The sequence below is a fragment of the Rhipicephalus microplus genome, chromosome 10, assembly GCF_043290135.1.
Source record: "Rhipicephalus microplus isolate Deutch F79 chromosome 10, USDA_Rmic, whole genome shotgun sequence".
Classification (NCBI taxonomy): domain Eukaryota; kingdom Metazoa; phylum Arthropoda; class Arachnida; order Ixodida; family Ixodidae; genus Rhipicephalus; species Rhipicephalus microplus.
In genome coordinates, this window is record NC_134709.1 from 41153594 (window position 1) to 41166517 (window position 12924).

Genomic DNA, 12924 nt, shown 5'->3' on the forward strand with positions numbered 1-12924 from the left:
CATTATGACGTAAATATGGAGGAAGTGAAGTGGACGAATAGATATCTTGTCGCCAGCAGGGACCAAATCTGCGACCTTCGAACAACTCGTTCTAAGCTCTGCCAACTGAGCTACAGCGCGCGGTGATCCCCTCGTCTACATTATGGGGTAAACGCGTGCATTGAAACGTGGGAGTGTTAGTCGGGGCCGCTATATAGTAGCCATGACGCGGCGAGTTTGGAACACTCCTCTCTTCTGGCATCACAAAAGATTGTTGACGGTTGTACATGATATTGATTTGGGTAATAAACTTCCATTCAGAGGATATATCTTCGGAGCCTGACGTCCGAGGTTATACTACTGCCACCACCTGGCTTCGCAGGTCACCAGTTCAAAATGTCCTGCTAATTCTCGTGCACTTCTATAAAAGGCAGTTGAACCGAGCGAGTGCCTGTTTCTCATTCTCTGTCTAAGCGTCACAGGATAGCACAAAGCGTTCACTGACGGCGTTTAACAGCGGGAAGTTCTTCACAATACGCCCACTTATGCGAAAAAGTCGCGGTCGTTGAAGCTCGGGATATTGAACAAGATCACGCGCACTTCGATACAACGCCCTCTTGCTATATTACTGAACTCTTGCACGCAGAAGTCAAGCGCTTTGAGTTTCTTCATGCACTGACAAACTATATGGTTGACAGCACGTCATTCACCCTCTCCCCGCTCGATCAACGTTTCGTCTAGTTCTCATGTTGGTGAAGACTGAAGTCTGTGCCGTAGTCTGAACCAACATTTCTGAACAGCATCTATACAGCAAAAGGCAACATCTTATAAGGCTACTCAGCGGATGCTGGACTCGAGAAGTGCTTGTCATCAGGAGTCATGTGCGGCTACATACGCAGTGATGCGATTGTCTGTTTACTCTGCGTAGAACTTGAACAGAAGTGGCCGCGTGAGACCGTTCTACTGTAAATTGAACTACAACGAAAGAACTTGCATGTTATTTTCTTTGTTTCAATTTACTAAATGTTATTTCTTTACTGCTTTTTTAGGTGAGAAGGGGAGTACGCGATTCTTTTTTTGTGTTTGCGTGTATGCTGCAGAACTTGTATAATTATAATTGTTGGCGCTTAATGACCCAAAAGCACCGTATGATTATCAGAGACGACATAGTGAAAGGCTCCGGAAATTTCGGCCACCTGGGTTTTTTTTTTTAGTTAGTATGTGGTTCATCAAGGAAAAAGAAGAAAAAAGTAAGCCCTGTAACTGTCTTAATCAGGGTGCGACACCTCAGCAGTAGCTCACAAGGGACGGGGGTAAATATGGATTAAAAGGATATGATTAAAAGGTATATATAGAGAGAGGAAGGAGAAAGCGAGGCGCAAAGACATGGAGCGATGTAAGTAAAGAGCAGATAGGAAAGATGGACGCGGTCGCAGGAGTCCGAGGACGGGGCACCACTCGACGAGACCTCTTTTCGGCGTCAGGAGATGGCGTAGGGCGAGTCCAGTCAGCCAGAGCTGCGCTGTCGTCGGAGATCGCGAAGGCACAACCGGTCGGCACGAAATCCAGCGAGTGAGTCGGGGTTCTTTAATGTACGCCTAAAGTACACGGATCTCGATCATTTTTGCCTTCATCGAAAATGCTGCCGATGCGACCGCGATTCGATCCCGCTATTTGCAGGTCAGCAGCCTTAACCACTAGACCAACATAGTGGGTCCAGAATTTGTATAAATGGAGTGGTTCATGTGATATAAAGCAGAACCTCTCAAGAGCAAAGCAGTTAGAGCCAAACAGAATAGAAAACTGCGATGTATCCTTGGAAGCTAGCGTCATAGGAAATAAAAGGGGCGCTCCAATTTTCTATTGCGGCAAGTGTCGGAGGTTTGACCCGTGAATAGATCAGCGATCGGTTAGGAATCTATTCAGCGAGACAGCAGAAGCAAGCACTATCAGGGAAGGCCGGGACTATTCGCAGTGACAGCTGTGCTAAACGACAGAAGCGTCTGTAGTGAAATTTTTCATCGCTCAGTGATCGGCTAAGAGTCCACTTAACAAGAGTGAAACTCCACCTTCAGGTCAATTAGTGGTGTAGCCAGGGGATGGCAAACCGGGCCCCTGACTCCCTCCCTCGAAATGTTTTTTTTCACCGCGGCATACAGAGCGTTTCATGGAGGTGCCCCCCCCCCCACCCCTGCCGAAATCAAAGAGGTGCCCGACCTCCGCACCCCCCCCCCCCCAAAAAAAAATTTCTGCCTACGCCTCTCAGGGCAACCCGGGTCGTTTCAAAAATCAAGCTTTGATCTAATGTAAAAACAAAAAGCGTGTGATCGATCGCAGCTATAACACCTCCGTTGAGCCAGATGGGACTAGTAAGTGGTAATTTTGTTGCTCCACTGAAGGAATAACTGCGTTTCTCCAATATTCACTGCTCCATTTTAGGAGCTACTACAATATAGGATGAACCACCCCCCCGCCCCCCACATTCCCCGCGTTGCTCTCCAAAGACTAAATGGCACTCCCACCAGTAATACCTGAAGAGACAATTGTTAGACTGTGCAGTTACACTTTGAGAAACAACTGCTGATGCTTCCGAAAATATCATTGTTTATTTTTGTTTATTTCCTTATACTACAGGTCATAACTGACCTAAGCAGGAGTGGGAATCAAAAGACAATTACTAAAAAAACAGCATTAGAAATTAACAATGCCACTGGCAGTGCAATACGGTTTCATCACAAGACTATAATACGTACAAGATAACAAGTAAATAGAAAGGGCATTTAACAACAACTTTCCCGGTGTCATTTAGTCCTTCATATCTATAGTTACTCCCTATGTGTTCAAATATTCATTTCGAACACGCTTTTTAGACACTCGCCTTTCGATCCTAGCACGGCCATCACTTCACCGGCGTGCAGCTCCATACTGATGTCCTTGAGCAGCGGAGCGGTGACTGCGGTGCCGGTGAATGCTTGGAAGCAGGTGGGCGGGGACACGGGCCCCGTGTAGTGGACCCCCGACAGCTCGAGCACGTGGTCCGTCGCCATCTTGGCGTTTAGTGGTGAGCGAGGGTGCACTTCTGCAATGAGAGACATGAACATAATGTCGTTGGCAGTCACCGCTTGAGAGAGAGAAATAAAGAGAGGCCTATGAAGAAAGTGCCGGGTTTTTGTATGAGTCTGTCCCCAGTGGGTGATTCCCTCATAGCGTGAAGGTGTAAGGAAACTTCTGATTCGCTAACCCACACTGAGAGGAAGCAGGCATGAAGAACGCGAAGAATGACGTAGAACAGAAACAGAGAAACAGTGGTGCGCGATAGGAATATTGAGGAAGCGCTGGATCTACAGTTACGGTTGCTCTACTAAGCCTCTCTAACGTAATCTATTCTCCAGTATCCTTAACTGCTTTTGTGTTTTCGATGCCAGTGGTTTGTATATTGGTAGTTCTGCTATGGAACAGAAAATGTCAACAACGTTCTCGCGAACAGAGGCGTTAAAGAAGTTTCACATTCGCGGTTGCAGTGCATAATACTTGTGTGTATACATGGTATAGGTATACAGTCTTTTTTAAAAGCATGTCTCAAAGATGATTTAGATGAGATGGCAGGCGTTGTATTTCAACATGCTGTCCATTGCATAATTTAAATGTCGCTTCGTACATGAATGGTTACTTCGGGACGACTCCCGCTAGTCAATAACAGAAAGACGACAGGAGGTCAGGCAATCGAACCAGCACAGCAATTGTAATTTGATCTGCATGGATGACGGAAGGTTAAGATGCAGAAATGTAAGCAGATATGCCCGGCACATGCGCGGAATCGCAGCCGCCTGTTTAACAGTTTCACCATTCAGTATACATTTCAGGAGTTCTTGTGAAATGAATCAAGAGATCAGCTAGCGTCTATAATCCTCTACTAGTATACATTAAAGAGACAATGAAGATATATAAAGAGATATATAAAGAGGAGTTACAAAGAGGAGCCTAGAGATATATAAAGAGGAGTTACGAAAGGCTAACCAGACGTATGTCTGCTTTGCTATCCTCACTGGGGAAGAGAAATAAAGGTGCGAAATGAGAAGCAGAAGAAGAGAACAAAAAAATGACAGACAGAATCACGGTCCCACTTGGGGGAGCTCACATTTGTTCAGTTTAGGTACATCAGTTCGCTTTCAGCGACTTCTGTGCCTTTGAGGCACATCTGATTGGCATCAAACGGTGTTTGGTTGTATCCTTCATGATAGAAAAAATTGCGGCATAAACCGCGTTTCATAGCCTATCAACTTCAATGCGAGATGGCTTGAATCAAAAACCTGCTTTGACGGCCACGACTGATGATTTTGGGGATGGTTATGTAATTATTAGTCCCATCATCTTGATAAATGTCGCCTTCGTCATCGTGCGTAATTGCCGCGAGCATCGCAAGCATCGTGGGCGATATATCCTTCGGTTAATTGTCGTTTCTTTGATTCACAGTCAGTGTGCGTGGAGACCGTATGATGCTTCCTCATTAGCGTACACTGCAGTATAGCGCTTTGTAGTGGTACCATATCAATCAGACTGAAGCATGAAATGGTATTGCGGTGCTATTCATGAAAGGCAGGTACTGAACGAAAAGACAAAAGCCTGAAAGGGACACACGTGAGCAAAGAAAGGCGAAAAAATATTTTTACACTCGTCAAGAAACTGAAGTTCTTAACCATATATACTAAAGAAAATTGTGGCACAGCGGTCGTTCAACTAGAAGGATTAGTAGTTGCTTGCAGTTGCCTTGCCTTCGTGCTAGCGGCTTCGAAAGCACTTGTGGTTTTCTTCAGTGTCGTGCTTTTGCTTTTGTGTCGGATAAAAAGAAATCACAGCATATCCACAAAGTGAATGATGATTGGTGGGGCGAAGCGTTCGTCAGTCCGTCCGTGCTTTCGTCCGCCCATTCGTTCTTGCTTCCGTCCGTCCATGTGTCCATCCGTACGTCCATCCATGTGTGCGTACATCCGGGTGACCGTCAGTGCATTTGTCCGTCTGTGCATCTGTTCGTGCGGCCGTCCCTCTGTCTGTCTCTCCATCCATCCATCTGTCCATACGTCCGCCCCTCTGTCTGTCTGTCCGTCCATCCATCTGTCTGTGCGTCTATTCCTCTGTCTGTCTGTGTGTCCGTCAGTTCGTCCGTATATATGTATGTCCACCGGTCCATCCGTCTATTTAGTGAACACTCCAAGTACAGCCATCTCACATCTTTTCGTCACGTATTCATCATATGCAAGTGCCGCCATCCAGCGTACAATCTAAGGACCGCTCTTTCGAGTATGTTCCACCAGTGGCTACATACACCATCAGAGGATGAACTGACCCACATCCTCAGGAACTTCGCCCCTAAAAATAACTCACTGTGAAGCTATTGAGTGTCCTAGAAGCGATGGGCTTGAAATCGTCAAGGTGGTGAAGTGGGACTCCTAATTTTGTTTTCATGATTCGCTCTTTTAAAATAAAAAATTCCGCACGTAGTTGAACAGTGCCTTGGGCTGAAAGAACGAAGCAGCAGGCTAATCCATCTACTACCCATCATTTCCATGCTGACTGAAGCGTCATTCGTTGTAGCCCTCACGGACACCAATGCCAGGTTTTCCTATTGTGCATTATCATGAAGCTCTATTGTTAAAAACACTCTCCGTCTTGAAATTGCAATACGCTATAAATTTATGATTTTCTGAACAACAAAGTTATCGACTTTCGCGCCCTAACCTTTTATAATATGTTTCGGGCGTGGTTAGTTGTAGCATCCGCTGCGGTTCATAGCGTGCAGGCATAGCGGTGAAGTATACATTCATTAGGCTGCGGGCCAATGTCAGGATAAATGCTTGCGTGTCTGCTAAGAACCTTTGCACACGTTACATGTAGAAGCTTTGCCTGTGCACTCACGTTCGATGCACAACGTATATAACAACGAAGAAAAACACACATTTTTTTTTCCGAGCTTTCTCCGTGTGCCGCGGCGATCTCGGAAGCCATGCTTCATCGCGCTCGCTACGGACCACAGCTTCGCTCAACTGCTTGCGAACGTTACTTTGCTTTAGTTGAATACATTAGGTCAATGCGGCAACCTACCTCTTCTGGTTAGAAACTGTGAGGTGTCAAAATTTCTAGCGAAATAGGTAAACACGGTCTCTCCTCATCTGATGAAACAGTGTTCCCGCATTTACTTCATTAAACTGCAAAAACGCCGCTCTATCGAGTGATTTCATACAGAAAACTGTAGTACAGTTGACACACTTGACGTTAGCGTAAACTTCATCTTGCAATGATTGATCCGGTTTCTAGTAATGTTAATTGGGGTTTCGCAAATACACGAAGTGATCATAAGGCACGAGGTAGGGGGGGGGGGGGGGAGGCGAATCGAAAATTTCGGCCATCTGGTATATTCGTTAATGATCAATGACAGAGCACAATAGATTTCACCTCCATCGAGATGCTACTACCGCTTACCGGATCGAACTCGTGGGCTTCGGGTCAGCTGCCGAGAACCATACTCGTTGAATCATGGAGGGTAACTAATTTCGAGTACTAGGACGTAGAAATATATCTTTTGATGTTGTCGTTTCACCGCGGTTCTGAACGCCTCGCCTGTCTCTATAGTATTACGTTGCAGTTTCATTACCGTCACGGTAACGCCTTCCGCCGTACGACATGACGCATCACTCGAGAAATGCCCCGACTGATACGTTTCGCGACAACACATCTGTTCTACATCACTACTGACAAAACGGCAAGCCCAACTGGTTTCAGCTTACCGGTTGAGGCGTTTATCCAGTTCGCTCTTCCACGTTTCCCGCGCTGCAGAACACCCGGATGGCGTTATTGGCGTCTTCTTCGGCGGGGTCTTTCCGCCACCGCGCACGCTTTGGTAACACCGCTTCGTACGTACACACCAGGCACGCGTCGCCTACTTCCCCTCTTCAAGGTGTTTGCATACTTCCCTCTCTGCCGCGTGCTGCGTCGCCTACTTCCCTTCTTCAAGGTGTTTGCATACTTCCCTCTCTGCTACGCAATTTCACTCTCTCCAGAGAGGGAAGGGAACAAAAGAAGTAACGGCACGTCTTGGCTTCTAAATGATGCGCTTGCGAGTCAGCGTCGAGCCGGTACGTCGACGACGCCGCAAGGACGACCGATGCGTCGGGCACCCTCGCGAAAGTTCTCTCTCGTCTTGGAAAAGTAGACAACAGGGACCGTGGCGAGCGCGGTGCGTTTCAAACGCGTAGGACGACTCCCAGCACGCCGCTTTTTTCTTTTTTTTTTTTTGACCCTTTCGTTATTATTTTCTACTCCGTCTTAACGCTTTTACACCTGCGTCATTTTTTTTTTGTTGTTGTTCTTGCATCTCGACTTTTCAGGCCAAGTTTGTTGCCGCGCGCGCAGCTGGCTGCAGACCGAGATGAGAAGTCGAAGGTGGTGACTCCCCGCCCGACTGCAGGATGTTGGTGGAAGTGTGGGTTGGTGGCACATCAGCAACGTCGCCTCCGAGCTCCCACGTTGCTTCGAATCGCCGGCGAAACCGAGTGAACAAATGAAAGACGTCGCGGGAGTTGATACATAACGCATTCGTGCGTGGCGCGTGTTTGTGTGTCAGTGTGAGCGCTTTTTTTTTTTTTTCGCGCGCTGGAAAACGCATATGCGGTGTGTGCGTGTGTGTCAGTTGCAGACGGTATAGGTATACGCTCGCTTGTACGTCTGCTTTTGTGGGCTTCGCTAGTTCGTCTGCTACCTAAAGTCACTTCGTCGTCTGTTATCGCCTTCAAAGTATGTGAGGGAGTTTTTGTGGCGAGCGAGTGCGTCGAGAGGGAGTAAGACGCGTGGACGGGAGGGAGTTCTGCGAATCGCTGTGAGCAACGGTGCCTTTTGGCGCGTCAGTCCTGGACCGCCGGAACGCGTTGGTTGTGCCTGAACGTCGCACGAAAGGCCTTACTGGGAGGACGCTGGATAACTCGTCGCAGACAGCGCGGCTCCGCTAGATCTGGGTAAGCGCCGGTTTTTATACGCCCCTTTACTATTACGGTAGGCGGATCAGTAATTAATTAGTACGCGGGTGTGTCAGCTTTCAGACGAAGCTCTGCCTTGACAGTCGACGTGTTCTTGCACGTTTTAGGGAGAAGCTCGTAATTTGGCGGGGCGAAAATTGGGACGGAACCGGAGTGGGTGCGAAAGGTTGAAGCTATAACCAATCGCTATTCAATCTTTTGCTTCCGGAATCGTATGCATCAACGAGGTCATCTCGGCTGCACTGCAAACGAGATATTTTGGGAAGTCACGTAATCGAACCATTTAGCGCTACGTGTCTGAGAATGTTGATGTTTTTTTGTAGCAGCGCCAGTACAACCGGCCTTCTTTTCATCTGGCACGCTTCCCTTTGTTTGTTTATTGTTTACTTTCTTAGTTTTGTTCTGCATTTCATAAAAACTTACAACACCTGGAAGTGCGGCGGTAGCATTGAGAGTGCTTACACTTGTGCGATAGCCTAAACCTTCTGTACATTCATTATTATCAATATTACCAAATACAGGAATAGATGAATGGATGTATTGTCTCGCATTCATCTGTATCGGAAGTGCTCAGAAGTTGTGATGGTGAATGGTGTCTAGCCATTGTCCAGTATTATAGAAGTGACTATTGCTCACCAATACAATTCATTTATGACTTTGATAATGAACTCAAGCTCACAGAAACTCAAGAGACGTTCGAGCAGAACAAAGTCGTTTGTTGTAATGTTCATGACATTGACGTGTCGCAGCTCACACTTTTAGCTCTGAATGATAAAAGATGTTCTGTTTCTTTTTTTCCTATCTGCAGTAATATTCGTTTTTAACTTTATTGCATTTCGTCAATGCATCGTATGCACCAAACCACAAGTGCGATATCTTTTTTTACTAGAACATTCCGCGTGTGTTCTTGCTGCGTGTTTCACCTTCAAGTTAGGCTTACACATTCGTGAACGATAGAATAGCATGTAAAACCCTAAAACACTATTCTAAGTAGTGGTAATTATAACTCGATTGGAGCTGTGTTGTTCATTTATATATCTATTTTATTTCATCATACAGCAGGCCAAGGTTAACGGCCCAAAGCAGGAGGGGCATACATGTATAGAAACAATAACGTGAGCAAGCGTATTTAAAATCCACTCGTTCATGAGAAGGTTTAGTATACAAGCTAACAATTACATTTACAAGCTACACAAAAATAGCGCTATCACGGGCGAGTTCTAAGTTGTGCGAAAAGCCAATTCAGCAAGCACTGGTACAAAATACCGGTATCGTATACTCAGTATACTCACTCACAAATATTCTTCCAGACAGCGATGGAAATTATTTGTTCGAATGACAAACTCTGGGAGCTTATCCCATTCCGATACTGTGCTCCGAGGAAAACTGTTGCTCAAAGCAATTGTACGAGCAAATATAAGCTTCAAAGCGTAAATGGGTGTGTGACGCGTTTTTTTTTTTTTTTTGACGTAGCTGCGCTAGAAAGGATGGCCGCGTAATATTCACTCTTTTGTTCAGAAGGAAGGGTATACAGAAAATATACCCGGGCCATCTTTATACGTCTTTCCAGGGGCATCGTCTTTTTGTTTTGCATTAGCTCTGAGATTGCCTTGTGTCTCCTATACTTTCCATAAATAAAACGAACCGCTTTCCTTTGAATACTCTCAAGTTGTTGCATGTCGTTTTTGTATGTGGTGGCAGTTGCCAGCTTGCTCTCTCCCTCTTTCATCTGTGTCCTTGTGCATCTGTGTATGCAAATCAAATAAATAAATAAATAAAGCACACAAGCGTATTCCAGCTTCGACCTTATTATTGTAGAATATGCTAAAAGCTTCATATTAGAAAGGCGTGTCTTTAATTTTACGTCTGAGAACACACAGCTTTCGAAACGCCGGTGAACTAATATCTGTTATAGGAGCAGTCCGTGTTAAATCGCTGGTTGTTGCTGTCATCTTCGTCGTTATTCTTTGTTGTTGTCGTGACCTTTAAGCGTCGTGTCGCTGACTACTTCCGGCAACACCACGAGACCGCCACTACTAATGAGTACTGTCCAATTCAACTCCTTCAAGCTCATCTAGACGACTTCACTGCAGCGTCCAAAATACAGACATATCGTACAGCCGTGTTGGGCATGGCTGTTTTCTTTTTTTTTTTTGGAAGAGGGGGGGGGGGGGGCTTCTCAACTCTTAGCAAGTTGTAGAAGATGTGGTGCGAAAGAGGCAAGTGCACCCTTGCCCCGCCTCCTCCGTAACTGACACCTCTGTTCACCACCGCTTGCATTCCAATCGACTCTCTCGCTCGCTCCTGTAGGAAAAAATTAGCATAAGGCGGTGAATGCAGCACCCAGTTGCAAAGTACGTACGCTGTACTTAAAAAAAAAGTTACAAAGTGCTGGTTTCGAAAAAGCCCTATTCCACTTGCACCAACAAATGCGTTAAAATATCCAGCAAATTGCCCCACTCGGCTCGATCAGCTTTCGATCAGCTAGCTGACTCGGCTCGATCAGATTTTTTTCGTGAGGAGTCGGCGAGGTTCGAAAAAGAAACTGCAGCGCTTCGAGCGTTTCTACGTCCTGGAAAATGGCGCTACGGGGCTTTTGACGATTGAAATCGTCGCGCATCGTTTGTATAGGTATGCCCGCGTTTTGTCGACATAACACTCCCTTGCTACATGAGTGCAATCCGTTCGTTTCTTGGTGGTGTAGATTTGCGTTTGTGCTGTAAACACTCGAGTCGAGGAGCATACGCGTTTTTTCGGCGCTCTCCTTCTTCTCCTCCTCATCTCAGGGCTCTAACGATCGTCTAGAAGAAAATCTGCGTGGAATTCCTCCTTTTTTTCAGTCGACCTTTCTTCATTTTAGAGGCGAAACCCTCTATTCACAAACGCTACACGACTGGAGTTTTGTCCTCCACTCGGCAATGTGGAGCGCTAGGTCACTGCTTGACTAAAATGACGCTGCGCTACTCAAGAATCGCAGCAGATTATCCCTGATATGCAGTGACTTGCCGTTCTTAGAGACGGCGCTCCCATCGGCTTTCTCAAGTGAAGGTGAACCGTTGAGTGAAGGGACGTTCTAGAATACGGGGGTCAACGTTCTATTCCCGAATGCTCCTCGACTCGAGTTTTGTCCTTCACTCGGAAAAGTTGAGCGCTGCGTCCCTGCTCGACTAAAAATGACGCGGCGCTTCTCAAGAATGGCTGAAGATTATCGCAAATATGTAGTCCATTTTTTTCTGCCCAGTGAAGACGCACCCATCGATTTTCTCAAGTAGAGATGAAGCGTGGAGAGAAAGCACGTTCTAGAATACGGGGGGTTGTTTTTCAAGACGAAAGCCTTATATGTCTAATCACACTCGAAAATTAACTGGCGTCCCACGTCGGTGCATGAGATGAGTATGCAAAACATTCGCGTAGCCTGAGGGCGGCCGGACTCTACACCCCTTCTGAAGGCTAAGTCACTATTTCCAATTGTTGTGTTGCAAAATATTTAGGGGCTGGGGGATGAACACCTCCCTCCCGCAATTTTAAATTGCGCTTGCTTATATATCTTTGTGTACATGCACACATACAAGCGCATAGGCAAACATACATTAATTATAGTCGAATCTTTTTTTTTTCTTTTGGGGGAGGACAAAAAAATTCTGGCTGCACCCCTGATGCAAAAAAAATCACCCCACAATGGCATTACCATACGATGACATCACGACTTCACAAATCACCAAAATGTGTTACTTGACTATGACGTCATCTTGATGTTCCGTGACCTCAAGCCACACGATTACGTCACCACATGACATCGTAGCTTGGTCAGGGGTGAGTGGATCACGGAGGTCATGCAAAAACACGTAGGGTACCTTTAATCTTGGAGTCAGTGGAGAGTCATGTTAGGTGCACAAGGCTTTCGGAGCGGGGCGGGGCGGGGCAAGGCGAGATCAATAATGGAATGATTGAGAAGCATCTGCTTTTCGTGTACTGTTGAACTACGATGGCTGATTGCAGTGTTAATTTTATTATGAAGTGTTTTGTTGCCATTATTAACCTGCACTGTATACCATGGTTCATTATGAGTGTATATCTGATTTCACAGTTACCCCTCTTTTCAGGGCTATCGGTCCTGCAAGGCATTTTTCGATAAAAACAAACAAACAAAAGAAAATGGCGTTCGTTTTGTAGTCGTCTTAGATGAGTGCCCAAGGTACCCTGCTTTCTTTTTGTTCTTTTGACCGCAATACTGTCGAATACGCTTCTAAGGGTACTGGTTTTAACGATATACCGGTAATAGCAATGAGAAGCGGCTGCACCGTCAGCTTGTGTATGTTTTCTATGGTTAAATAACGTGCTTAACACAATGCCCGCATGCCATCTTATCCGTTATAACAATGAATACTCACTGTTGGGTGCCCACGCCGAACTGTAATGGAACGCAAAATTTTTGAAAATAAGAAAACGAGAAATTCATGGCGCCGAAACCCCCGGGCACAACCCCAACGTACCTCAGCGTCCCTTCGGATTTGCGGTATCCTTTGCCGCATAGTGGTTTAGTATTGCGGCAAAGTTCACTTTTAAAATCTGCCTTGGCGCAACAAAAGCGGTGACATGTTTTCCGACATGCAATTTGAGCGAAAAGTCAAGAGTTCGAAGTGTTCCAGTGCCCGACACATTGCCATGTATTGTCATGTTGTCGTCGTCATACATTGAAATCTCTTCATACACTGGGACTATAGGGTTTGTGGCGGTCCCGTGAAAACATATGAATTTTCAAACATGTCCGAAAAAATTGGTGGCTTTATCACCTTGTCACTAACGTCACTTGTCTATCCCATCCGCTGTTTTAGTTGTTGCACAACATTCTTTCATTGTTCTATGTATGTTTCGTGTGTGTGCACACACACACACACACACACACACACACACACAC

At 46.0% G+C, this 12924-nt stretch overlaps 2 protein-coding genes across 3 annotated transcripts in view; one reads left to right on the forward strand and one right to left on the reverse strand.

The window, feature by feature from the left end:
* Nucleotides 1-12924, reverse strand: part of LOC119180555 (ATP-binding cassette sub-family G member 5) — an 84959-nt gene that overhangs the window by 46628 nt on the left and 25407 nt on the right. Inside the window, exons 1-2 of one of the 2 annotated variants that reach the window (XM_075875545.1) lie at nt 6762-6917; nt 2858-3058 (exon numbers count right to left, since the gene is read on the reverse strand). In XM_075875545.1, coding sequence (XP_075731660.1) covers nt 2858-3026 — 169 coding nt within the window. In that variant the 5' untranslated portion in view covers nt 3027-3058; nt 6762-6917. Of the gene's footprint in view, nt 1-2857; nt 3059-6761; nt 6918-12924 lie in introns of those variants that run through there. The other variant, XM_037431656.2, reaches the window with a different exon arrangement.
* LOC119181124 (ATP-binding cassette sub-family G member 8) overlaps nt 7867-12924 on the forward strand; it is a 388763-nt gene continuing 383705 nt past the window's right edge. The window contains exon 1 of the mRNA XM_075875541.1: nt 7867-7985. The gene's annotated coding sequence lies outside the window, so the exon portion shown is untranslated. The remainder of the gene's footprint in view (nt 7986-12924) is intronic.